Genomic DNA, 23,131 nt, shown 5'->3' on the forward strand with positions numbered 1-23,131 from the left:
AAAATATTGATAATAATATATTTATATTGTATTATATTAACATTTCATAATGACATTTCAATAATATATACATATGTTACTTTGATAACCAAATAATATCCCACCTTCAGCGTGGCTGAATGAAGTTTGAAGCTCATGTCCGGGTAAATGCATCCAGGGAAGGCTTTGGATACTTTGCCAGATGCTCCACACTCAAAATAGCTGTCTGGAGAACTGTGTCAGGTATCGGAAGTCTGGAAGGCAATTGTTTCTGCTGGGTCCGGACATGCATTAGACATGTGCTTCAACACATGCACTCCACCATGTGTGGAAATGTACCAGGCCCCTCCTCACCCTGTCGCTCCAGATTGACCTCTCAAAATGGATTCATCCTTTTTTCACACTCCTTTAATGGAACATTTAAAAAAAAAAAGCACAGACAGATCACCACATAATCTCTTTCTAAAGTCTCTTTATTATATCGTTACATATTTTCAACTTTCTCAACATTTAACATACATTCAACATTAGTCAATTGTCTAGCTAAACAACTACATCTATTCAATAGAGATATACTTGTGACCTTGACCCATTTTATCTCATGATTTGCTTCACACAATTCCTGTGCAGGGTCAGATGAGTGGTCTTAACAGTCTGTGCATTAGAATCACGTGACACTTTAGGTTTACATTTCATCTTCAAGTTTTTATTAATTTGTCTTCTGTTCTTGTTCAGAATAATTTATGCTGGTAGTTTTGTTTGAATTAATGTATGCGTCCCCTCTCTTTGTTGAATTGACAAAGCCCATAAGTGAAGAATAAAAATTGCAATGTCGTAATGATTATGAAATCCCCAACTACCAGTATTTTAGAGCAGATACTCTACATATACATATGTATTTTATTTTACACATACATATTAGACTGGTGTTTAAATATAACACAGCTCTGTACTATGTACCATCCAGCTTTAAATAGGACTAGTATCAAGAAGGAGGCGCGCTTGATTTAAAAGTGTATGGACTGGCTGACTCAGTGACCCAATTCCTTTCTCAACAGGAGACTGCTTCCCAGAGTGATTTAGCACAGGTCTGGTTTTGGGAGCCCTGAGTGTGTCCTATAAGTAATACCCTTATACACATTGAATCAAAATAACAGTGGCGGCCAATATAATAGGCTATACAATAATACTCTGAATAAAAGCAACAATCAGCAGCTCTTCCTTGAAAAAGTCACAAACACTTTTTCTCACAAATAAGTACTGTAGGCCTATTAACTATTTCTTTAGAATGGACATCAACTTGAAAGTGTGCTTAACTTATAATACTTCCCTGGTACTTTACATTGGGAATTGTCCATGTTTCTAGAATCCAGTAATTTATATTAATTCCCATTCATAAAATCAGACTTATGTAATATTTAATTGAACAGTTACAAAAAATTCACTGTTTTCTATGTGATGTAATCCACTAACCCATTCCCCTTATAAACCTCTGGCTTCCTTAATCAATGCTATGCCATCTTGATCCTAACCCACATGACAGTGCTGTGACAGACACGCGTGTTAGCGGCCTGACCCTAACCCTTTAAAACCTCTGTTTTTGAGATGGAGCAGATTCAGATTTCAAAGCGGACTGGCAGTAGCCTAGAGCTGTCCTGAGATACAAGACACTTATCAAAATGCAGATGAAGACCTGGTTGGTGGCATCTGTTGTGTTCCTGGGAATCATGATGGTGGTGATGGACCCGATGCAGGCTCAGTGTAAAGTCATATGGTAGGAACACATGATTTCTTTCTGGGACATTCTGACTCGATGTGTGACCTGAGATTTGTCTTCAAAGGTGTATAAAGATCAGAGAATTTGGTAAAACCGATGTATGTTCATTTTAATATGTGTATACCAGGCTTGTGCAAAATTCCAGAATTGAATTGAAACTGGCTCTTAAATTCCAATTCAATTCTTGAATTTCACTTGCAGGAAGCAGAATTGCAATTTGAATTGTGCACAACCCTGGTGTATGTTTCCTATGTTTTAACAGACCTTTTCCATGCAGGTTGTGAAAGTTTAGTGTGAAATATGAAATATAACAAATTTTTGTCTAATATAATTTGATCAGAATCAGATAATGTATCCTCTAAAATCTAAGTAAGACGTTGAGTTCAGTTCATCCAGTTATTTTAGAAATAATCATGTTGTTGTCTGTTATAAATGTTTTAACCCACAACTTGGTTATCCTACTCTGCCTGGCAGCAAAACAGGTCCAAAGGTCACAGCTAGTCTCACTTTATCAGTCTGGATTTTTCATACACATAACACACATATTTGAAACAATTATTTATGGCCTCATGTGACTTTCCAGTGAAGTGAACACAATTATTGACCGATCATCACAAAACTCCCATGGGCCCTCTGGATACCTCTTCTGTGTGGTAGGCTCCAGGAGAGCTGAGAAAAGCTATGTAGTCAACATGGTGGACAGGCAGCAGAATAATTAAATTAAACTGGCAACTATTTTACCTTTTGCAAACCAATTGTCATGACTGATGTTTTGCTTTTGGATGGACAGCATTTGGTGTGAAACAGACACTTATTTGACTTCCTCCAGGCTCTTCGGGACACCCTGCCGAGAGGTGTCTGTGACCCTAGTGAACCAGATTAAAGCCTGGAAGTCAAAGGACAACTGTGAAACTGGTGGAGAGAGGTGCCTGTATGAGGTAAGAATGATGATTTAGCTTTCATACCTATTTGTCTTGACACATGTTTGAAGACACAAGGACATGTCTTATTCTGAGGTAAAAACACTATTTTCAACACTAAATAAGCAGCTAATAACTGTATCTATTGTTCCAATGAACTTTTCTTGAAATATTAGGAACATATTTCTGTGTAGTGTCATGCAATTGGCAGCAATGTAGGCCTATTGGTTTTACAGTGCTATGTGGAGTCTTTTTTGTTTTAAACTTCCAAAAATTAGCCTTACCAAAATGTTAATAAACAACTCATGACATGATGTAAAGCGCCTATGCTCTGTGTTGTCCAGAAATCCACTTAAAATCCAGCAATCAGCATGCAAACCAGTTAGAGCCTGTCTGGCTCTTTTCTAATACCATGTGGTACCATATGTGGCCACTGTATTACATACAATAGAAGTCAATGGAAGAGTGTTGTGTGTGGCTGCGTTCAAGAAACTTGAAGCCTAGTTCAGGAAAATGTCTGTGCCTGAAGGCCTCAGACACAAATAGGCTAATTGCCTTTTCAAACTTTAAACGGCCTGGCGCATGCTTTATTACAGGCACAGTGCCTGAACACGGTAAACCCTGCTTTTAACAGTTGATGTGCTTTGATTTAACTTTTAAGGCTGTTACATTTTTAAAGACAGTGTTATTTTCAAAACAGTGTTATTAACTGTTCTTCTATAATGTTCTAACTTAACCATTTAGAGAGGAGGCCTTGTAACACTGGAACGGGATATAACGTTCCTGCTCAGAATGAAGTGAAATTCATTTTTAATCCCTGTCCGATTTTTAATCCCTGTCCACATGTGTCTTCCCTCGACTTCTATGCTATTTCTAGCTGCAGTTCGCCTCTACATTCTTCATCAAAGCTTTGCACACCTCCCGTCTGACCCAGAACGTGGAGGAGCTGAGTTTCACCCTTTACCCTTCAGAGACCTCCAGCGCATGCAGAGTTGTGGTAAGAGAAAACAGACAAAGACAACAGAGGCTCAGATTCATATCAACTATGTTATATACTCTAGGTTTTGAAGTGGTATTTTAGTGATGAAACAATTTACATAAAATATTAGGCTGTAAATGTTTACCGAAGTCTCGCTTTTGGAGTCATTTATTGTCATTTTAAGAGGTGCAAAAAGAACTTTCCATTGAGTAAATCAACAGTAGTTTTGAGAAGTGTTAATATTAATCTTTAAATGTTTATAAACTTATAAAGTAAACTCATTCAGATTTTATTTATTTGGTGTGTGTGTTTTACTGTATCTACCGTTGTACCTAGTATGCTCATGATCTCGTGCTATTCTCCTGTAATCATCTTTTGGACATCTCATTTTACAACAGGGTGTATCAGTCTCTGAGAACTGGTCCATGCTTGATGATAATGGAACCAACTACTGCACCCTTTCCAACCTAATAGATGGTGAGACACATCTGGTAACATGTTGTCATAGTACTACCTTTACGATAGTGTTTACACACTGTGGTCCATGATTTGTTTTATTTCTATGTCTATGGATAACATCTAAAAATAATTGGGTCTGTTTCTTCTCTTTGCAGGAAGTGGACTGACCAAGGTTGAAGGTTTTAAAGAGTACACTAATGAGTGGATCTGTCTAGAACATTCCACTGCAAACTGCAGCATCTACTAATCAAACAGATGGTCTTCAATCTATCTAAACAGATTATTTCATAACTCACATATTCAATAAACATATTGCACATAGACTAATAAGTCATATAGCTGTATAAACCCTTGTGCACTACTTCAATGATCTCATTGTGTTGTTTTATTAATTACCTTAGTGAGTTTATGTTTTAGGTTTCTTTACATAATAGAGTATATTCCAATAAATTAAGGTTGCCATAAATAAACACATAATTTTAAATGATTATATTTCTTTGACATATAGTGATTGTATCTTTCTAAGTGAACTATGTGAATACAAATTAAACATCCTCCTTCAAGATTTAGATAGCACAATACCTCATAGTTTCTTATACCTGTCTGAGGAAACAGTCGGGTAGGTTTGTTGTTCTATTTTGTTATATTTCATGCCTTACACTTTGTAATTATTTTATATAAATTCCTGAGATTATTTGTAAAGTCGGCACATTTTTATTGAAAAATGCCTTGGCTTGGTTGTTTTTTTCCTGATGTTCTATCGTGCAATTGTTGACTAGATTGCTGATTTAGTGTCTCTTATTGATTCAGATTGCTATGGGCAATTCAATGTTAACAGAGGAGGGAGTATATAAATGAGATCAGGGTCGGGTTTAACCTGGACAAACAAACCTGGTCGCAAAGCGCTTGATCTAACATAAATAGAGGTGAACACACTGTTCATGCAAGCACAGCTGATGATGTCATTGTTTGCTTTCCTTCTGATTTATTTATTTATTTTGAGGCTGATGAAATCAATGTGAATATGTTTCAACCTTTTATTCTTATGTTTCATTCTCATCTGTAAATGACTTTAGCTGAATACACCATATGGCAGTTTTTTTTTGTATACGTCATTGCTGATAGCGCTTCTGACACATCCACCAGACAATAGAAGACATATATCAAAAGCCTGTTGCACACACGGTTTCTACCAAGCATGGGCTTTTCTATATGGCACACATCTATGACCATTTCTTTTCTATAGCCATTTACAGGCAGGGAAGGGAACGAACCAATTTGAAAAGCCTGGCTGGTAAGTCACACCAACATTTCTTATTTCAAAGTTAACAAGACAAAATTATTTTTGTCTCCTTTAATGAAAAAATCTGGTTACCCAGCATTTTGACTAAATTGAATTTGAACAGAAATCTTATGAAGTCTAACACTGCATGTGTATCTCACGTATCCATAGGGGCCTACTTAAAAAATATCATAGAACTGATTTTAAGCACATATCATAAAACAATGTACAGGAGTGATAAAAGCATTTTCCCCCAGTGCTATAGGCCATTGGGAGAACACTGATATATCATATTTTACTCATTAAAGATACAAATGTTTATTGGATAACAATAGCAACATATGCTCCAGAGAAACAAATGCTGTGAAAGGCTGAAACAAAGGAATGGACATGAACTAGGTAAATCTTCTGAATTACAGTAGCTTAATGCCTAACCCCATTATAGATAAGTCTAAATTTAATAAATGTCATACTTCTCCTTTAAACAACACCAGAATAACTTGTTTTGCCAATAGGCAAAGCTTTATTATTTTCAATATTCCAACAACAATATAGACAGTATAGGCACTATAATCAGCAACACTGTACTATTTTCTCAAATAGGAAAAAAGGGTTCTCTCTACACAATGATGACAGAGCTACCTATTTGTGAAGGGTATGAAAACAATGTCCCCCTTGGATGACATAATCATGTCTTGTGTTAAGCAACAGCACATGTAGTGTAGTAGGATGTGGAAAACTAGACAAGCTGAATGCTCCTCACTGATATTTGGACATCTGAGCCCAGTGAGAGTAGGGATGCAATCTGAAAATGACAAATTTTTGAGCCATTGAATAGTGCCTTTTTTTACTGCTTTATCTTAGGACTGTGAGTCTAACATAATTGCCTACTGCAGCCTAGTTGCAAAGCTTAACATAACCTTACCTTGCCCAAAGAGGTTTGTACAGTTGTTGCATTCAGAGCCTCATGTGACTGGATAACGACTCTCAGTGCCACAACTATTGGGAGACCTGATGTGGATAGTAGAGCTGATCATAAGGCTACTCCATACTCACACTGCATTCACATTTATTATTTTTGATTTCTCCTCCATCTACTCATGTCCTTGATTGCCTAGCCTTTCTGCCCCCACCCCCCCCCCCGCCCCCCCCCCCCACCCCCAACCCCCACCCCCAACACACACACTTACATCATCACTGTCATCACTTCACATACATACAGCACACTGCTTGCTACAGTAAGCCTCCTCTACATACTTGCTGCACACTGCCCTCTCCCCACATACACAGCACACTATCCCATCTCCCCTGTCATCCCCCCAACACACACACCAAGACCCCTGGCAGTTGGGTTAGCCCCTTGAGCCATGGATCTGCCCAAGGTTTCTTCCTTGGTAAGGGAGTTTTTCCTTGCCCCTGTTGCTCTTGGGTGCTCCTTGTTGGTGCCCCCCTGCCCAATCCCAATCCTCCCCCACCTTTTTTATGCAGTCCTTGCCACTTAATCTACTAAACCCCTCTTCTACTGCACTTTTTACCCCCCCCCATCCCCCATCCCCCCATTAATGCACAAATAGGCTGACACCAGACATAATTTCACTGCATTTCTTACTTCCAGTAACTATATGCATGTGACAATAAACTTCCTTGTATCCTTGTATTAGATTTAAAGAGCTCTATTTGCTTTAAACAAGTACTATCACCCAGTCAGTGAATAAAAGATTGGTAACAACTCCACACTGGACTAGGCTACCTTGAGACATCTAACCATAAGCCATTATAGAGTCTAGCCTATGGTAGGCCTACTATCAACGTGATGGAATTTAATGCAATTAATCAGTCTTTTACCTGTCTCAGGTGTAGGAGACACATTCGTCGAAGCAGTAGCGGTGGTAGGCCAAGTTGTTGAAGCTGTGACAATTTACGCTAATGTTCAGTTCATACATCAATACAATATTTCCATAAGCTTATCGTCACATTATTTTGTTCCTCACCTGGAGTGCTCTGACCAGCAGAGTAACAAAAGAGTCCCACCAAAAGCAGTACATGGATCATTTTCCCTTGAGTCATAACTTCGACGACCCTGACACAAGATGTATAGAATGCTCCTCTCTGTGATGTATGAGGAAGTAGGCTACACCTTTTTATGTAGCCTAGGCCTACAAAAAAACCCAGCGTAACCCTACACGGGTCATTTAAGCCCATGCTAATAAAACACAAAATCTGGTCTCTCCGGTCTTGCAGACATCAGGGACCATGATGGAAATGTGTTTTACTTAAACAAATTGGACCCGATCTTGGCTATCTGAAACGTCTGGTCAGAGATGCAAAGTTTAAAAACATTTAAGACGTGTCCAGGCGGGATTTTGTGATTAAACACTGGGCGCACTGTTCAAAATGTTTATGCTTATATTTCCTAAACATTCATGTGGGTGTTTTGGGCGTAACATCTTTTATGACATCTGAGCAGCGCAGCATCAAACAGCCCATTGGTATTTTAACAGTCAATACATCTGAAGGAATCTGCGTGCAGAATTCCTAGTAGCCTATGCCTACTTGTTTTAGCCTATTAAAACCTATGTGACTAGCAGAAAATAGATCAAAGTTATTTACTTTCATTAACGGACAAGGGGTCACAATCGAAATCGAAAAAAAACACAAAAACTGGGGGTGGGGGTAGTGATAGCTTATTCATCCTGAAAATGAGTCGTTGCCTGCCTCATTATTAGTAGGGGGGCTGCTCATGACAGTGTGTCTTCGCCGCTGTGCTTTAGCTTTTCGCTATAGACTATTTTTTTTTCTTGGTCAGTGGCGTAATGATTTTTAGTGGTTGTAAGATTTTTAGATCAAGCGCCAGACCACACCTATGTTCGTTCATTGACACATCAGTGGGCGCAATGTTTGAAGTGGGCCGCGTAGCGAAAAATTCATCACTGATTGGGTAGCCTACGATATGAATAAAACTTGCGTCGCACTTTGCGCCACGTGCACGATAGGGCTCTCAATTCCTTTTATTTTCACTGATTACCTTAATGGATATAGAAGACACAATCAAATCAACCTAACTTTTAAATAAATAAAAACAATGTATTTATTCAAATCATTTCATTCAAATAATCTTAAACTATAGGCTTTATTTGGTACAAAACATACACTCCTTGTATAGGCTGCATTCATTTTGTGAATTTTATGAATAATGAATCATGTTTGTAAAAGGCAGTACACAACCATGTGTTACATGGGCTGAAGGTGTGCCTATCTAAGGGCTCTTGCGCTGTGCAATCCTGCTGCTGGATGGTCGGGAACTCTGTGGGGACGTTGTAGCCAGAGGAGGGGAGGTCACAGACAGACCCAGGCCCAGCTCCAGGGTCTTGACTGGGGGAGACTGCAGAGCTAAGCCCCGGGGGCTACTGCTGGCTGAGGAGCCTGAGGACCTGATGAGCAGGAAGAGGAGCAGAGGGGTGGAGAAAATCAACCCAAAACAAACTCCTTAAAATAGTTATGGATTCTGCTGCTGCTGCATTTGCCAGGGGGAAGCATACCAGTCTATGGCACATCCAATTAGCATAGAAGCTGACAGACACATAGGAGACCATGCACTCTGTAGTAATACTGTAACATATGCTATGACTTCTGCCTCTACCTCTGCCCTGCTGATTAGACAACACACCCCATGGCCACAACAGGGGATATAAAATCATGTGTAATCAATAATTTTGATTGATTGTACGGATCATTTGCAAGCATTACTCCTATTGCATGCTGTTTCACACATGTATTATGTCAGTTTTGGGTACAAAAGTGCTAGGTTCGCTTTAATTGGTCTTAGATGTGCTGCTTATGCTGTTCTACTTCTAACAGAGAGAGACAAGGCTGGTGAGTGCTTGGCATGAGAAGGGCTTCATAGGGCCTTGAAAGCCTTTGATTCTGAGGAAGGGAGAGAGGGAGAGGAGGCCAGGGATGTTACCTGACGGAGGCAGAGCTGCGAGCGGAGGTGGCCTTGGAGCCCTGTCGGCTGCCTGGAGCAGATCCAGGGGACGGCAGGAGCAGATTGGCCTGCAAATGAAGACATGCCAAGATCAGCCTTAGACGGTCTGCACTCAAACTGTATAAATAAGGTCTGCACTAAACACTAGCACTGCAGCTGGCACATGTATGATCAGACAACTAGCGCTACAACAAGGGGATGGACCCCAAACCCCTCACTGAGGCCTATCTGGGTTTTGAGTTATGGCAGATCTTGTTGAGGTGAGCACCTTACATTTTCATATATACACTGAAACTCATATATACACTGAATTTCATATATACACTGAAGTCTTACGGAGCTGAGCTTGATGAAACTTACTTTAATAAAAACTCTGTCTGTTTGTTATTCGTATTTTGTATCCTGATATGACAGAGCCAAATGCCATCGCAAGTTACCTGAGTGAAGTACATCACTAGAGCCGATTCCAGATCAGGACTGCGGTCCATGGCCTCCAGGAGCATGTGGTTGACCTTCTTGTTCAAGTCCTTAAGCTCTCGGAGCTGGACGTCCCGTTCTTCAAACGTCTTCTCCGTGGTCTGCTTGGTTGAGCGGATCTCTTTTGTGAGCTTTGTACACTAATGCAGGTAAAAAGGTTTTGATATTTATCATGACTCTGTAAAGAACCTTCAAACAACGCTAACTGAGCTCTAAATAAAAATACATTTTTTTACTGAAATTATGTGACCAGAAGGAGGATGAAAGCTTATACTTAGGAACAAGAGCCTGTACTGGGGATTACATTTACTACCCTACTTTTGGATTTAGCACATTGCATCTACTTAGACCCTCCATTCTGAACGTTACTTAACGCCCTGTGATGTGTCCAACCTGTTTGTTGACCCTATCGAGTTTCTCTTTCTGAGAGGCCAGTTCCATGTTCAGAGAAAGGATGCGTGACTGAGTCTCGTCTGTCCTCCCATTCTGCTCCGTCTCCTCTTGTAGAAGAATTTCAAGGGTATTGTTCATGCTCTGTTGAGTACATGGATAACATCACAGTTTTAATGCTGCCATGAATTGACTATTGTTCCAGGATGAATCTTTTCAGGTTTGGTTCCTACAGTAAGAAATGACAGAAATGAGGCAAGGCAGATTTATTTATATTCATACATACTATTAATTCAAAGTGCTTTACAAACAAGTAGATACAAGAACATTACAAATTAAAAATGTATTATAAAACAACAGAAACATTTGATTTGATTCTAACATTAAAAAGGAAGCTAAAAGACATAAACAAAATACCTGTATGTCCTCCTGGAGTTCTTTGATCTGGCATCTCTTTAATCTGTACTTGTCCTCAGCTGCTCTTTTTTCTCCTTCTAGCTTCAGTTTCTCTTGGTACTCCTCACCTGCTCTCGTGCACGCGCACACACATGCGTGCACACACACACACACAGAGTTCAAATTAACGATCAATTACCCACATAACCATTCAATTTATCCCAGATTTGTTATGCCTCTTGCTTTTCTTTATTTAGCCTCGTTATGCTACACTGTAGGACTAGGGAGTTGTGTTCATTTCTTCAAAGGTACTTCTCTTGTGTTTCTAAGCCGGCATTAAAAAGTGATCCCAACTAGGGTTGGGCAATGTCCCCTTAATTGCCATTTGACGATGTGTACAGTAAAACATGGACAATGGACGATGATATCGCCGCACATCATATTATAGGCTACAGTACATACAGGGGTTCCCAAACTTTTCCACGACAAGGCCCCCCAAATACCACTAGGTTCTGGCCAAGGACCCCCTTGATGTGTTATTAAACCCATCGACAATACTACGGCAAATGTAAAAATACATTAAGCTAATCCTAATAATTATTTTAGACACAAGCACTTCACGATGGAGCAGTGTGTAAAAATTGCATTTGGGGCTTTCTGCTAGAGAGCTATCACTTTACTATTACTCCCAGTCATCATCATGGAAAGTATAATGTTCAGATATGCGACAAATTCTTATAATGGCATTGTATAACAACCCTCATAGTAATTATAGTAAATATTGGTAACACTCCAAAATAAGGTGCCATAATAAATAGCAAACTAGTAATTACCTAACCCTTTGTTAATATTTGTTAATTGTTACTAAAATATCTATTTGGCACAAGTTAATAGTTTTTTCATCATTAATTAAATATTAGTTGTTTGCATAAAATCTGTATGTTAATATTTTAACAAATCTATTAACTAATATTGTATTAATATATGTTGATAGTTAACTAATTAACAATTAACTAATGTTGGCACTAATTAACAGTTATTAACAGCAAAAACCGAGAAAACAGTAAGGAATATGCCAATACTGCATAGTTTACCTTTAATGTTTTCATTATGACCACGAGTTCATACACACGGAGTCTAACGTGACTAGCTGTAAACTCCGCTAGCAACTTTCCATGCATTCAGTGTAGTTTAGCTTAGTGTGCATGGAAAGTGCAATTCAGTCTAGCAGGAAATGAATGTACATTTAGTTTAGCATTATGTTTATGCATTACCTCCGTATGGTCTACGTCTGTGAGTGTTGGTATAGGAATGATGCATGTAATATAGCCCATTCAACTACTTGTTGTTTTGTTTTAACTTTTCCTAAAGGAATAAATGTGATAAGCCAGTTTTGGTCTCAGTCCCTTTACCGTCTGACTAGTTATATATTACTAATATATTAATAAAGCTTAACCAACTTTATTATAAGGGTCCCCCATACTGATAGTTATATATTACTAATATATTAATTAAGCTTAACCAACTTTATTATAAGGGGCTCCACACTTATAGCTATATACTACTAATATATTAATTAAGCTTAACCAACTTTATTATAAGGGTCCCCCATACTGATAGTTATGTATTACTAATATATTAATTAAGCTTAACCAACTTTATTATAAGGGGCCCCACGCTTATAGCTATATACTAGCCTACTAATATATTAATTAAGCTTAACCAACTTTATTGCAAGCGGTTCCGGCACCGACAACAGTGGCAGCATGTCAAGGTAGCTCTGTGTTTTTTTCTTGAATTTCCCCTTGGGGATCAATAAAGTATCTATCTATCTATCTATCTATCTATCTATCTATCTATCTATCTATCTATCTATTGTAAGGGTCCTATGGAGAGCGGTTCATATTGGGATAGGCAGAAGCACAGTTTAATAACAATTAGTTAAATAATAATAAGTCATTAACTTTTCTATTAACATATAGTTTGCAAATAAACGTTTAGCATTTAAATGACGCAAGAAATAACTGTTAATTGGTGCCAAAAAGACATTTAGTTGACTATTAACACATGTTAATACATTTTACGTATTTATTTGTTTCTTTTTTTTCCCCTTCCAACTTGCTGAGGCCCCCCTGGCACCCCCTCGCGGCCCCGGCCCCCACTGGGCTACATGTATGGCCTGTTGTAAGTGGACAGCTAAGAGACATAGGCCACCGAAGTTGTGTGCAAGATCTGCTCTAGTGAAATCCGCATGAATGAACAGACAATCAGTCCGAACACTTGTGTGTGCACTAACCAGCCGCATATTCAACATTAACAGCTTTCGCTGGGCCTAGCAAAAAAGCTACTACTACTTGGCCACTATCGCGGCCGGTCACTTATCTAAAATCTTCAGTGGTCTGTACCTCATACGCAATGCAACTCATACCACGTTATTACCGGCCATACCGACTATGAGCAGGAGTAGCGGAAAGTGAAGATAAGGGGCTGCGATCGCACAGTCCAGGTTACTGGAGACATGGCGTATCGGCACAGCAAACAACTTTTACAAATAACGAATCCCGATTTCCACTCCGCTGCTGTCTGGGGCTATTGCCAAAAGCATGAAATACAAGCTATACTGAAAGACGGAGGTCTTTTAATCTTACAATTCTAACAAAAGAAATGTTTTTTTAACATGGTGGAGAATAGTTAATTTGCACTTCAATGCTGTAGCCTCTGAAAAAAATCATATTATCAGCAAGAATTTCCTCTAGTAGTAATAATAACAATGATTCATTAGGACTAATTTAGCTAAACCATTAAATATGTTAAGTTTAATGTACAGTGCGAGAAAAAAACACATTAACAATGTCATAATTTGAATAAGACGGTAGTTTCAGTTTTGCACTATCTGGCTGACAGTCTTTAAAGTAAGCAGGGTCTGTGCGTGTCTGGCTTGTGGGGGCCTGGCATCACCATGGATGATGGCATCGTTCATCGGCCCATCCCCAATCCAAACCCAAACAAACAGCTGCCCCTATACAGCTAAGGCCTGCAGCCCTCCCCACACTGGGTATACGTACTGGACTCAGTGACCCTGTTGAAGGACTTGCGGTATGTGTGATTGCGGCTGTTCACCACATGGAGGGTGTTCTCAAGAGCAAGGACCTCTTTCTCAGCCTTGCGAATTTTGGCATCGAGGGTGTCACCTTGGCGCTGAAGCTCCTCTTTTTCTTGGGCTGCCTATATGTATGTAAACACAGCTGCACAATGTACTACAGGAATTTTCATTCCAAAATAAAATAATACCAGTTTCTCCATTTAATCAGCCCTTTTTTTGTACCTGTGACACATTTCAATGGCATGTCAATTTTTTGTTTTTTCTTTACATTTTTGCTTTTTCTTTTCATGCTTTGCCAGTAAACTGAATAGTTGCCAGTTCACCAGAAGGAAATGGAAAAACATTTAAGTTGAAAGTCCCTTGTACCTTAATGACGTAGAAAGCCTGAGACTTCTCCTCCTCCCCCTCCGGGCCCTGCATAGTTAAGATCTCATATTTTTTCCTCATCTTGTCAATTTTGGACATCCTCTCGTGCACTTCAGCACTAACACAGGAACAAAAACACACACACACACACACACACACACACACACACACACACACACACACAGCATATTGAGACCCACTTAAAGGCTTGTCTTAACTTTACTAAAAAGTTAGAAAAAATACCAAAGGAACCATCTCATTAAATTTAAAATGACCACGCACTGTCTCACAACATCAAAAAAGTTTCCAAACACACATCACACATTTGCATTTGTATATGAACTTATCCTTCATACTTGTACCTTCTGTTATGAATCTGATCCAAACACACAATGAAGGAAATAATCTTCAGAAATAATCCTCCACAGCTTCAAAATGAGCTGTGCTTTTCCACCCCTGTGTACCTGAGAGCCTGGCGCTCCTGGTCAGTGATCCTAAACTGCTTGGTGAGCATCTCGCCGTGGACCCTGATCTCCTCCTCGCGCTCGCCCATGGCCGTCTGCAGCTGGAGCCGGCGCTTCTCCAGGGACAACACCCTATCAGCCTTGTCATACAGCAGGTCCCTCAGCCGCTTGATCTCCAGCTTCAGGATGTTGTCCTCCACCATAGTGTCCTGGAAGAATGGTGGTGCGGACAGATGACAGCGTGGAGAGTCTCCAGTTTTAGGGTGCTTGGGTTCCCACATATCATACAATCTTACATGGGGAAATGACTCAAACTCAGGTCCCCGTGGGCACCTGGACCCGAATTTGGTACGGGCACTGTAGCCAGATGTGCCACAATGCCCCTCACAACTGTGCAATATTATATTCATTATTTATTATATAAACTTACTCTTGTTTTATTTATACATGTTGATAATTATTTATGTGTGTGAATGATAGATGCATGGGTCTGAAAAGTATATTTTGAGCTCCATTTTATTTATGCTTTCATTCTATGTGTAATGCAATGACAATTCAGCGATCTACCTATCTTTCTAAAAAGAAGAATAAAAATGTTTTGCTTTGTTCAGTCCAGTCCTGCACAATGTCTCTGTTACAGTCTAGTAAGTTCCTCTGTTTTTTCAGAAGATGCTAATATGAACATCTTTTTTCACTAATGTGCTGCTAACAATGTTATACATCTGCTGTAGTGATGACCAATTATATAATAGTAAACTGCTGAAGTGTTGACAACTGTATGATCCTCTCCCTTTCTGACACTCATTCAGACTTGCTGCTAAAACTGTTGTAAAAAAAAGTTCAGGCATACCTGCTTCTTGAGTCGGAGTTTCTTGAGCTCTTTATCTGAAGTGTCGTTGAACAGATTGAGCTCCTCGATCTTTGTGGTCAGGTTTCTCTTCTCCGCACCTGTCTTCTCCATTTCCTTCCTCACACAGCGGATGTCGTCCTGTACAAATGCACAGACACATTGACATGCCACAACAAATATGCACATGCACGCATGCAGACACACACACACACATACACATACACAAACTCTTTCTTCCCCTCTCTCTGTCAGACCTGGAGCTTCTTGAGCTGTGTGGTGAGCATGGTGGTGGTCTTCCTCCTCTCCTCCAGCGTGGCACTCAGTTCCTCCACCCTCTTCTCCAGGGCCTGTTTCTCCTCCGTGTTCACCTCCCCCTGCAGCCGGGACATCTTCCTCTCCAGCAGCTGGATCTGGAAGTCCTGTGGACGAGGCAGGGCAGGGACAGAGACAGAGACAGCGGTCAGCACTGCCCACTCAAAGCCACATACTGGTTGCGCAGAATCATTTTAAATCACCACTTAACACCATTGTCATGGTCAGATGTTCAGGACTTGTTGACAAATCAAACATTTGCTGATTTTCATCAACGCTGAGATTACATCAAAAGCCTCAACATAGTACCCTTCTGCATTCCCAAAGGTGTGTGTTGCCCCAGGGCTTGGTGAGGGCTTGCCTGGCTGTATATGATCTCCTGCTGCTTGAGAGTGTTCTGGTCCACCTTGCGAATCCTGCTGTCCAAGTTAGTGATGGCGGCTTTGCTGCCGGATACCTCGCTGACCGAGTCCTTCTCCTTCAGGCGCAGGGCCTGAAGCTCCTGGTTTTTGCGGAACACCGCCTCCCTATGGCGATGCAACAGCAAGTCCACCTCCTGCACAAGAGTAGAACACTGGGAATTCACCACCAGAACTATGCAAGGGCACACATATTGATAACAGTAGAGACAGATTGAGATAGACTCAAACAAACACCAAACCCAATGACACACTGCTACGTTCGCACTGTGCTTTCCACTAAGTGACAATTACATTAGTCAACAAAGCTGTCTCCAGCAGCTCTAAGTTTGTCTCCCCCTGTTGGTAAGGTGGCTTAGTGCACTTATGATCCTCAGCACCAACCTTGATGTTCTGCTCCTCCTCCTTTAGCAGCTGCTCCATCTGGGCAGCACGTTCCTCCACACTCATGGTGGCCTCAGTTACAGACGCCAGCTTCTCCTCCAGGGCTGCATTATGAAGCTTGGCATCCTTCACTCTAGAGCAAAGGCACTTTCAAGTGTTAAACTAGATCATTTCAACCATCATTACATTTCGGAGATGGGTTTTCCTTGGATCAATACATCATAAAAAAACAATTACATAAAATTATAGCAGTACAACTGAACAATTACTCAGAATTATATGATTGAGTAGTACTGTTGTGATATTAAAGAGATGTGAGACTCTGCGCTTACTTGGTGGATTTGTCCTCGATGTCCTTTTTCATGCTGGCTATTTGAGCTCGAACATTCTCCACATCTGACGCTGCTCGGTCAACAATACTCTTCAGACTCTCCAACTGTTGATAAGCCAAACATAACTATCACACTACAAATATACAGTGATTTGTGGAATGTCACGTTGGAATACTTATGGCTTTAGCTGATGATCTACTTATAAGGAGCATATCTGTATCTGAGTGTGTACGTGGCCATACCTCATCATGCAACCGTGTGCGGTTCTCCTCCTGCTCTTGAAACTGTTGCCTAAGTTTGGCCGCCTGCCGCTCAGCCGCACCGATCTTCTTCTCATACTCCTTATTGTTCTCCACCTCGCTCTCCAGAAAGGCCGTCTTCTCTTTGATCACCGAGTGCCTTTCTCGGATATCCTGATTAACTTTGGTGATCATCTGTCAAGACGGCAGGCATTGCTCAACTCCAAAACTCAACACAGGACTCATGTACTCACTGCTGGCCAAGGCAATGGCAGAGACCAGTCAGGTTCAAGTACTAAAGTCATCACTTAAACTGCTTTGATCCTTTAGGCTTCAAAATGTTAACCTACTTGGTTAGATATCAAAATATTTCAATGGGCTTTATCTGTAGCTGTAGCCTTTTTTGCTAAAGGCCTTCAATGTTCCAGAAAAGACTGGAAATTGTGGCTTACTACTCCTATGAAATGGCATGTTGCTACTGTTGCTGTGTTTGAGTCTAGAGTGCCATCTGCTGGTTACCGCTGTGCAGTCCTGCATCTCCTGGTCCCTTTTCTTCATCTGTTCGATGGTGCTCTCCCACTGGCAGATCAGCTCTTGCCTCTCAGCATGGACCTGGCGGAAGTTCTCAGCAGTTTTGTCCAATCCAATCTGTTTCACAACCGCAGATCATCAGTTCTCTCACAAACACAACGTCTAGTCACCCTTGTAATGTACTGACATAGATTGTATGTGAAAAGAAATAAAAAGACAGGAAAAAAAGATTATCTCCTAACTTGTGCTGTTATTGTTTCAGTAAGTTCATTGTCAAGGGCCTTCCTTTTCTGGTTGGCCTGAAGGTTCAACTTTTCAATGTTTAGTGTCAGCTCCTGTTGAAAAGGAAAAACAAACATGTATACACATTTATTTTATGTATTATATTATATACAAACAGCTTCAGTGCAAATCTCTCATTTCATGCTTGGTGGAGCAGTAGCACTCCTGTTCAACTCACTTTAATTTGACTCTCGTCCTGCTGGGCATATTTAAGAATGGCCATCGTGTCCTCATCCCTCCGAGCCGACTCATCCAGCCAGGCATCCAGAGTCTTCTGGTCCCAGTTCAGGCGGTTGCTCAGCTCCTCCAGTGTTTGAGTGGTTTTGAATATGCTGTTCTAGTGTGTGAAGGTAGATACATGAGAAAGCTGTTCACATTGTGCACTTAAAGGTTACGCAAGAACTATGAAGACTTAACGCTGTAGGATGGTTAAGAACACAATGGAAAACAAATATTGAAGCTGATGAAGTTTGGAGTAACCTCTTGAGCAGTGTGCCTCTCCCTTAATGAGCCAAGCTCTTTCTCTAGCTGCGCAATCTCCTGTTGCAGACGGCCCATCTCTCTCTCAGCCAGGGCTTTAAAATGCTTCTCTGTGTCAGTCTCTTTTTCCCTAGCTTTGCACAGTGCCTGTAAACACAAGTCATCATCACTGGTGAGAAGGCAATCTGGGGCGAGAGGGGAAGGCAGGGTGAGTTAATGGTGGTGACATAGCGTTACCTGAGTGTGTGACAACTCTTGTTTGACATTTTTCAGATGTTCAGTCATGGCGTTAATCCTGTCCTTATATTCGGCCAGTTTATTCTCCAGGATTGTCTTGTCCCTTTGTTTCCTCTGAAGCTGTATGAGCAGAAGTAGACATTCAATTCGTTAGTTTTTAGGTTGCTGATAAAGGAGCCACAGTACATTCTAAATTGACGTTAACAAAACACGTTAAAATTAGTCTCTCCAGTTTTGGCAGCTAGGTTAAGTAACGTTAACGTTAAGCCCCTATCGATAGCGATGTAACGTTAACGTCTCCGATATCGATAGGACAGTAGTAATGCCACCAGGTAACAGTTAACAGTTATTCATCTAGCTGCCTTTCATCGAAGTAACGTGTTATGTTAAGTAGACCTAAACTAAATGTTAGTTACGTGGCGATACTCACCTCATCCTCCAAGGCTTTGTTTTCTGCATTTGCAACGGGAATGGCAAAGCCTTCATCCCAGCCAACCTCGGATAAAAGCGCGTCAGACATTTTTCTATCGAGATTACCTTTTCAGATTTTAAGATATTAGTACAAACACTTGTTGATAGATAAGACTAGTTAAGTGAACTACGATAGAAATTCAAGTTGAAAACCTGAGTGTATTCGGCTAATGTTAACTAGCGTGTGGTCCCCGCCGATTTGTTGTCAGCTCCATAGCAACCGTTGTCAGCTGCGCTGTCAAAGATATTCCACTATCCCTTTGCAGGGGTTTCCAACTGATAATGACCCAATGAAGACACCCGAGCCACCTATATTCAACCTCCTATCCAGAACAACACCTTTGTTGAAAATATACTGATAACATCACACTGTCAGTCTGGAAGTTTTCTTAAGGGTTACAAATTTAATCAAACACTTTTTCTCACACAGTTATGGGCACAACAACTTTGACTGGCCAGTGTAGGCAACAGTTTGCACTGGTCATACCTGATCAAAAGACCACGTAAGCCCACCTCATGCAGATCAATTGGAATTTTAAGGGAATGTCTATATACCAAATTGTAGACTTTCAACACCGTCAAATGTCAGAGGTTTCTCAGCAGAAAATTTGCTGAAAGAGAGAATTTATATTTCTTTTCTTCTTCTCTTTTTTCCACAAATCAAAATCTACATGAACAATTATGGCATTTCCCAAGTAACAACAGAAATGGTACAATTACTCACAATAAACCTAACCAAAAACAACTGGATGCACTGCATTTGCCAATATAGTAGTCTGTCTCACCTTAATTTAAAAAAGAAAATAATTTTTCACTGCCATCTGACAAGTGTTCTATGGTCCAACGAGCAGGAATGCATGTGTAATAATACAATTAGATGTATTATTTACAACTAAATTTAACATTCCCAAAATGGAGCCCCTGGGGTTTCAATTAAGATGTGTTTGCCCTTGTCTGTCAGTGAGCCTCAATTGAGAGCCAAGATGACCATTCAGCTCCAGTAACTCCACACAAGAGTGGCTTATATCATATCATACTTAATTTAAAAAAGGAGATGCCCTAACCACCATGCAATGACTGTTGAGGAGACGTGTTTTCCTTTTCCATATATAGTCTTTGTTGTGTACGTCTCATTCCTGAGGTTGGAAAGGCAATACAGATCTTAGATAAGTCCTCTGTGCTCTACTGGGCCGTCGTAACGGAGTTGGTTTTGTGCAATGCACAGATGCTCTTGACAAAAAAGGCTTTGGAGATCCTCACACAGCTGTGCTCTTGGTCCCAATGTATGGTCGAGCAAATTCCACAAAGTCATCAATAAGAACTGGCCACGCTCCTATCGGAGAGGAAGAAATTATGTTAACGAAGAGAAGCTAAGGGAGAAACTGATACAGTTACAGAGATACAGTTCCAACAAAACACATATTGCACCAATACAATATAATTCAAATGTATGCACAATAATAATTCAGCCCATAAGGTTGGTACAGACCCTCCTCGTCGTAATTGGACATGTCATCGGTAATCATTGTGCTGAAGTCTAACAAAAGATTCCATGTGTCTTTGGGAATAGATCTTTTATGATGCTCCTGTTGTTAAAATGAGAAAAGTACTTGAGTAGTGAAACTGGATTTCACATCATTTTACAAAAGTTAACTTAAACATTACTTACAACATCAAAACCCACAGAGAACTCACCAATAAAAATTTGTTCCAGAGATCTAGGAATTTGAATCTTCCAGCCAGAATTAAATTCCAATACGCAATTGCCATTTCTAAATCTGAAAATATATGGATTGAATATATCAGATATTTGTAATGTCTAATAATACCTGGAGCATAATTAAATACATACTAATACATACCCAAACCTTTCTGCCCAGGATTCTTTGCAAAGTTGAAGGTAAACTGATAAAAGTCCTTGAACCTCCCCTGGTCTTTCAGTTCTTGTTCCATTTTTGGAAGTTGGGCTTTTAGTTTTTCTATACTGTCACATCTGGTGCAAAGAAAAAGACATTTAGACATTTATTTCCTTGTGTGTAAAACAATTCAAAGACAATCTGAGACAAAGTCCTCTGAGAGCACTTAAAACAGATTTGTTTTCACTGGACTGTTCCACACATTTCCATAAAGACATAATGCATTCAAAAATACAATTGTTGAATATCCAACGAACAATCAATGTTATATAGTTCCCGAAATATGCCTTACCCTTGTTCTGCCATCCCCTCCATGAACTCCTGCTTTGAGAACTCGCACTGTGTCGCTGCATGAAACTTCCAGGCAATAAGTAGCACACTGATACTGGCAGGGTCAAGTCCCAGATCATCACAGAACTGTTGAATCCCATCTATCCCAATCTTATTGTCATCATGAGGATCTACAAACACAACAGAAAAAAAAGACATTGACAACTTTCAGTGAAGGCAACTTACTGTGACAGTTGCAAAGACTTTTATTTTTTATTGGGTTATAATAGTCCTTCTTCTACAAGCGAGCTAACTCATGTTAATAATCTGTTAGAGACCCGAAATGTGATGCGAGTACTCAGTGTTGTAGTGTTCTTACCTCTGTACCTGTTGTAGAGTTGCTCTAACCTTTTCCTGTCCAATGTTCCCTTAAGATTCTGCACATAGATTTCTGGATTTTGGAAAAAGTTGTCTGTAGCGACGTCTAATTTCCAGTCATTCTGCTGCAAACAATTTAATGCCGTCTTCTCGTTAGACTGGGTGAAGATCATGAACTGACGAACTTTATCCTTCTGAGAGGACTTCAGCTTGTTCTACAGAAAAATAAACCAGTTAGGCTTTGCGTGTGAAAATACAGCAATAGAGCTAACGTTAGCCATCAGTTCAGATGCACAAGACTAGTGACATAACGCACAAGCAGAGGTTTGCTGTGTGTTGTTCATTAATGACCATGTTATTAGAAACACAATACACATAGTTGACAGTTATGGACAGTTTCTATATTCTTCGAAGACGAAATAGCCTCAACAGGCCCATCAATTTGTATTAGATGTAACGTTAACGTTAACTTCGCATGATAAGAAATGATCATCTCTGCGTAATTACAGGTCGATTTTTAGGTGTTGTCTATGCTCGTCTGATTATTACAGAGGTTAGGAGATATTATTGCCACTGTCGTTTAGAATTAGCAAGATAACGTAGGTGCTTGTTGACCACCGTTTTCCTTTCCATCGTTAGCACGCTAGCAATTAGCCAGCTAACTAGCTCGCTGGCTTGTCAGCTAACGATAGCCAATGGAGTAAATATCGCTACAGTAGCTAGCTAACTGACAATGAAAGGTAATCACACAAAAATATTTCGGGATTTACAGTTAATATTATTAATACCATGGTGTTAAATGATAATAACTGTACTCGAACTGTTTCGTTAAATGCATGATTATGACATGTGAAGGGTGCATACATATTTACAGGTATAAACAGATTTTCCCTACCATGTTTGTGACTTCCAGACACCCCTCTTCCGCTCTGTCTTGCTGTTTACCTGCTTCCGTTCATGCGTAGTTTGACGGTACTGTCACGTAAGTGTCAAGATAGAAAGAGATAAACTGGTAGTGCAGACCACACCAAATATATGATTACTTTTAGTCCACCATTTAACTGGTAAATTATCTATGAAAAACACATCCCGAAACTAAATAAATCTAGAGTTCTGAATTTCAAGTTTATTATGTTGTCACACATCACAAGACTCCTGACCAAATACATTAATAGCAATACCAAAATATCTATGAGAACTATTTCAAACTGATATCAGTTCTTTCCATTTTTAGAACTAAACTTAAGATGAGATATGAAGGGGAAAAACAATAACAAGAAAATGTACGACTTCTCCATTTGATGGGTTTTCCCTGTTTTTATTAGCCTTCTGTTTTTTAGTAGCCTGGCGAGCCAGACCCACATTAAAATGTAATTTGCTGCCGCTAGGGGCGCGTCTAGATTTCTAGGCTAGTTTTTTAGAGCTAAGGACTGAAAACCAGACCACTGTGTGC

General features: G+C 40.0%; 3 protein-coding genes and 1 long non-coding RNA gene across 4 annotated transcripts; 1 reads left to right on the top strand and 3 right to left on the bottom strand.

Annotated features, from left to right (window-relative positions):
* The first annotated feature begins 39 nt into the window (after positions 1-39).
* On the top strand, positions 40-4,841 carry wu:fc46h12 (uncharacterized protein LOC568958 homolog). Its single transcript, XM_048237286.1, has 5 exons — positions 40-1,753; positions 2,586-2,694; positions 3,554-3,673; positions 4,054-4,132; positions 4,270-4,841. The coding sequence occupies exons 1-5, from the start codon at positions 1,659-1,661 to the stop codon at positions 4,359-4,361; spliced, it is 495 nt and encodes a 164-aa protein (XP_048093243.1). The 5' UTR covers positions 40-1,658; the 3' UTR covers positions 4,362-4,841.
* A 988-nt stretch (positions 4,842-5,829) lies between these two features.
* LOC125305089 lies at positions 5,830-7,861 on the bottom strand. Its single transcript, XR_007195337.1, has 4 exons — positions 7,388-7,861; positions 7,242-7,304; positions 6,322-6,407; positions 5,830-6,201 (listed from the first exon to the last, which is right to left on the bottom strand). It is a non-coding gene; the product is annotated as an uncharacterized LOC125305089 (long non-coding RNA).
* Positions 7,862-8,455: 594 nt separating this feature from the next.
* ccdc39 (coiled-coil domain containing 39) lies at positions 8,456-19,370 on the bottom strand. Its single transcript, XM_048241232.1, has 20 exons — positions 19,074-19,370; positions 18,644-18,763; positions 18,407-18,553; positions 18,105-18,263; positions 17,887-17,979; positions 17,633-17,761; positions 17,117-17,308; positions 16,875-16,978; positions 16,543-16,675; positions 16,101-16,295; positions 15,682-15,846; positions 15,428-15,565; positions 14,578-14,786; positions 14,114-14,231; positions 13,710-13,869; positions 10,666-10,772; positions 10,252-10,392; positions 9,819-9,998; positions 9,361-9,449; positions 8,456-8,827 (listed from the first exon to the last, which is right to left on the bottom strand). The coding sequence occupies exons 1-20, from the start codon at positions 19,161-19,163 to the stop codon at positions 8,653-8,655; spliced, it is 2,844 nt and encodes a 947-aa protein (XP_048097189.1). The 5' UTR covers positions 19,164-19,370; the 3' UTR covers positions 8,456-8,652.
* A 128-nt stretch (positions 19,371-19,498) lies between these two features.
* On the bottom strand, positions 19,499-22,659 carry dcun1d1 (DCN1, defective in cullin neddylation 1, domain containing 1 (S. cerevisiae)). The gene is made up of 7 exons (XM_048241255.1): positions 22,574-22,659; positions 21,680-21,893; positions 21,323-21,491; positions 20,977-21,107; positions 20,810-20,892; positions 20,604-20,700; positions 19,499-20,447 (listed from the first exon to the last, which is right to left on the bottom strand). The coding sequence occupies exons 1-7, from the start codon at positions 22,574-22,576 to the stop codon at positions 20,371-20,373; spliced, it is 774 nt and encodes a 257-aa protein (XP_048097212.1). The 5' UTR covers positions 22,577-22,659; the 3' UTR covers positions 19,499-20,370.
* Positions 22,660-23,131: the final 472 nt, after the last annotated feature.

This window comes from Alosa alosa, chromosome 1 (genome assembly GCF_017589495.1).
Source record: "Alosa alosa isolate M-15738 ecotype Scorff River chromosome 1, AALO_Geno_1.1, whole genome shotgun sequence".
NCBI classification, from domain to species: domain Eukaryota; kingdom Metazoa; phylum Chordata; class Actinopteri; order Clupeiformes; family Clupeidae; genus Alosa; species Alosa alosa.

What these genes read in the sequence shown, in the direction of transcription:
- wu:fc46h12 (XM_048237286.1), top strand. Translation starts at nt 1,659, where the DNA reads ATGCAGATGAAGACCTGGTTGGTGGCATCTGTTGTGTTCCTGGGAATC. An exon ending in GAGAGAGGTGCCTGTATGAG is followed by an intron (nt 2,695 to 3,553) that starts GTAAGAATGATG and finishes TGCTATTTCTAG; the next exon opens with CTGCAGTTCGCCTCTACATT. An exon ending in CCAGCGCATGCAGAGTTGTG is followed by an intron (nt 3,674 to 4,053) that starts GTAAGAGAAAAC and finishes ATTTTACAACAG; the next exon opens with GGTGTATCAGTCTCTGAGAA.
- ccdc39 (XM_048241232.1), bottom strand. Translation starts at nt 19,163, where the DNA reads ATGTCTGACGCGCTTTTATCCGAGGTTGGCTGGGATGAAGGCTTTGCC. An exon ending in CACAGCTCAAGAAGCTCCAG is followed by an intron (nt 15,566 to 15,681) that starts GTCTGACAGAGA and finishes GCATTTGTACAG; the next exon opens with GACGACATCCGCTGTGTGAG. An exon ending in AACTCCGACTCAAGAAGCAG is followed by an intron (nt 14,787 to 15,427) that starts GTATGCCTGAAC and finishes CCATTCTTCCAG; the next exon opens with GACACTATGGTGGAGGACAA.
- dcun1d1 (XM_048241255.1), bottom strand. An exon ending in GAGGGGATGGCAGAACAAGG is followed by an intron (nt 21,108 to 21,322) that starts GTAAGGCATATT and finishes TCTTTGCACCAG; the next exon opens with ATGTGACAGTATAGAAAAAC. An exon ending in TCTGGAACAAATTTTTATTG is followed by an intron (nt 20,701 to 20,809) that starts GTGAGTTCTCTG and finishes TTTTAACAACAG; the next exon opens with GAGCATCATAAAAGATCTAT.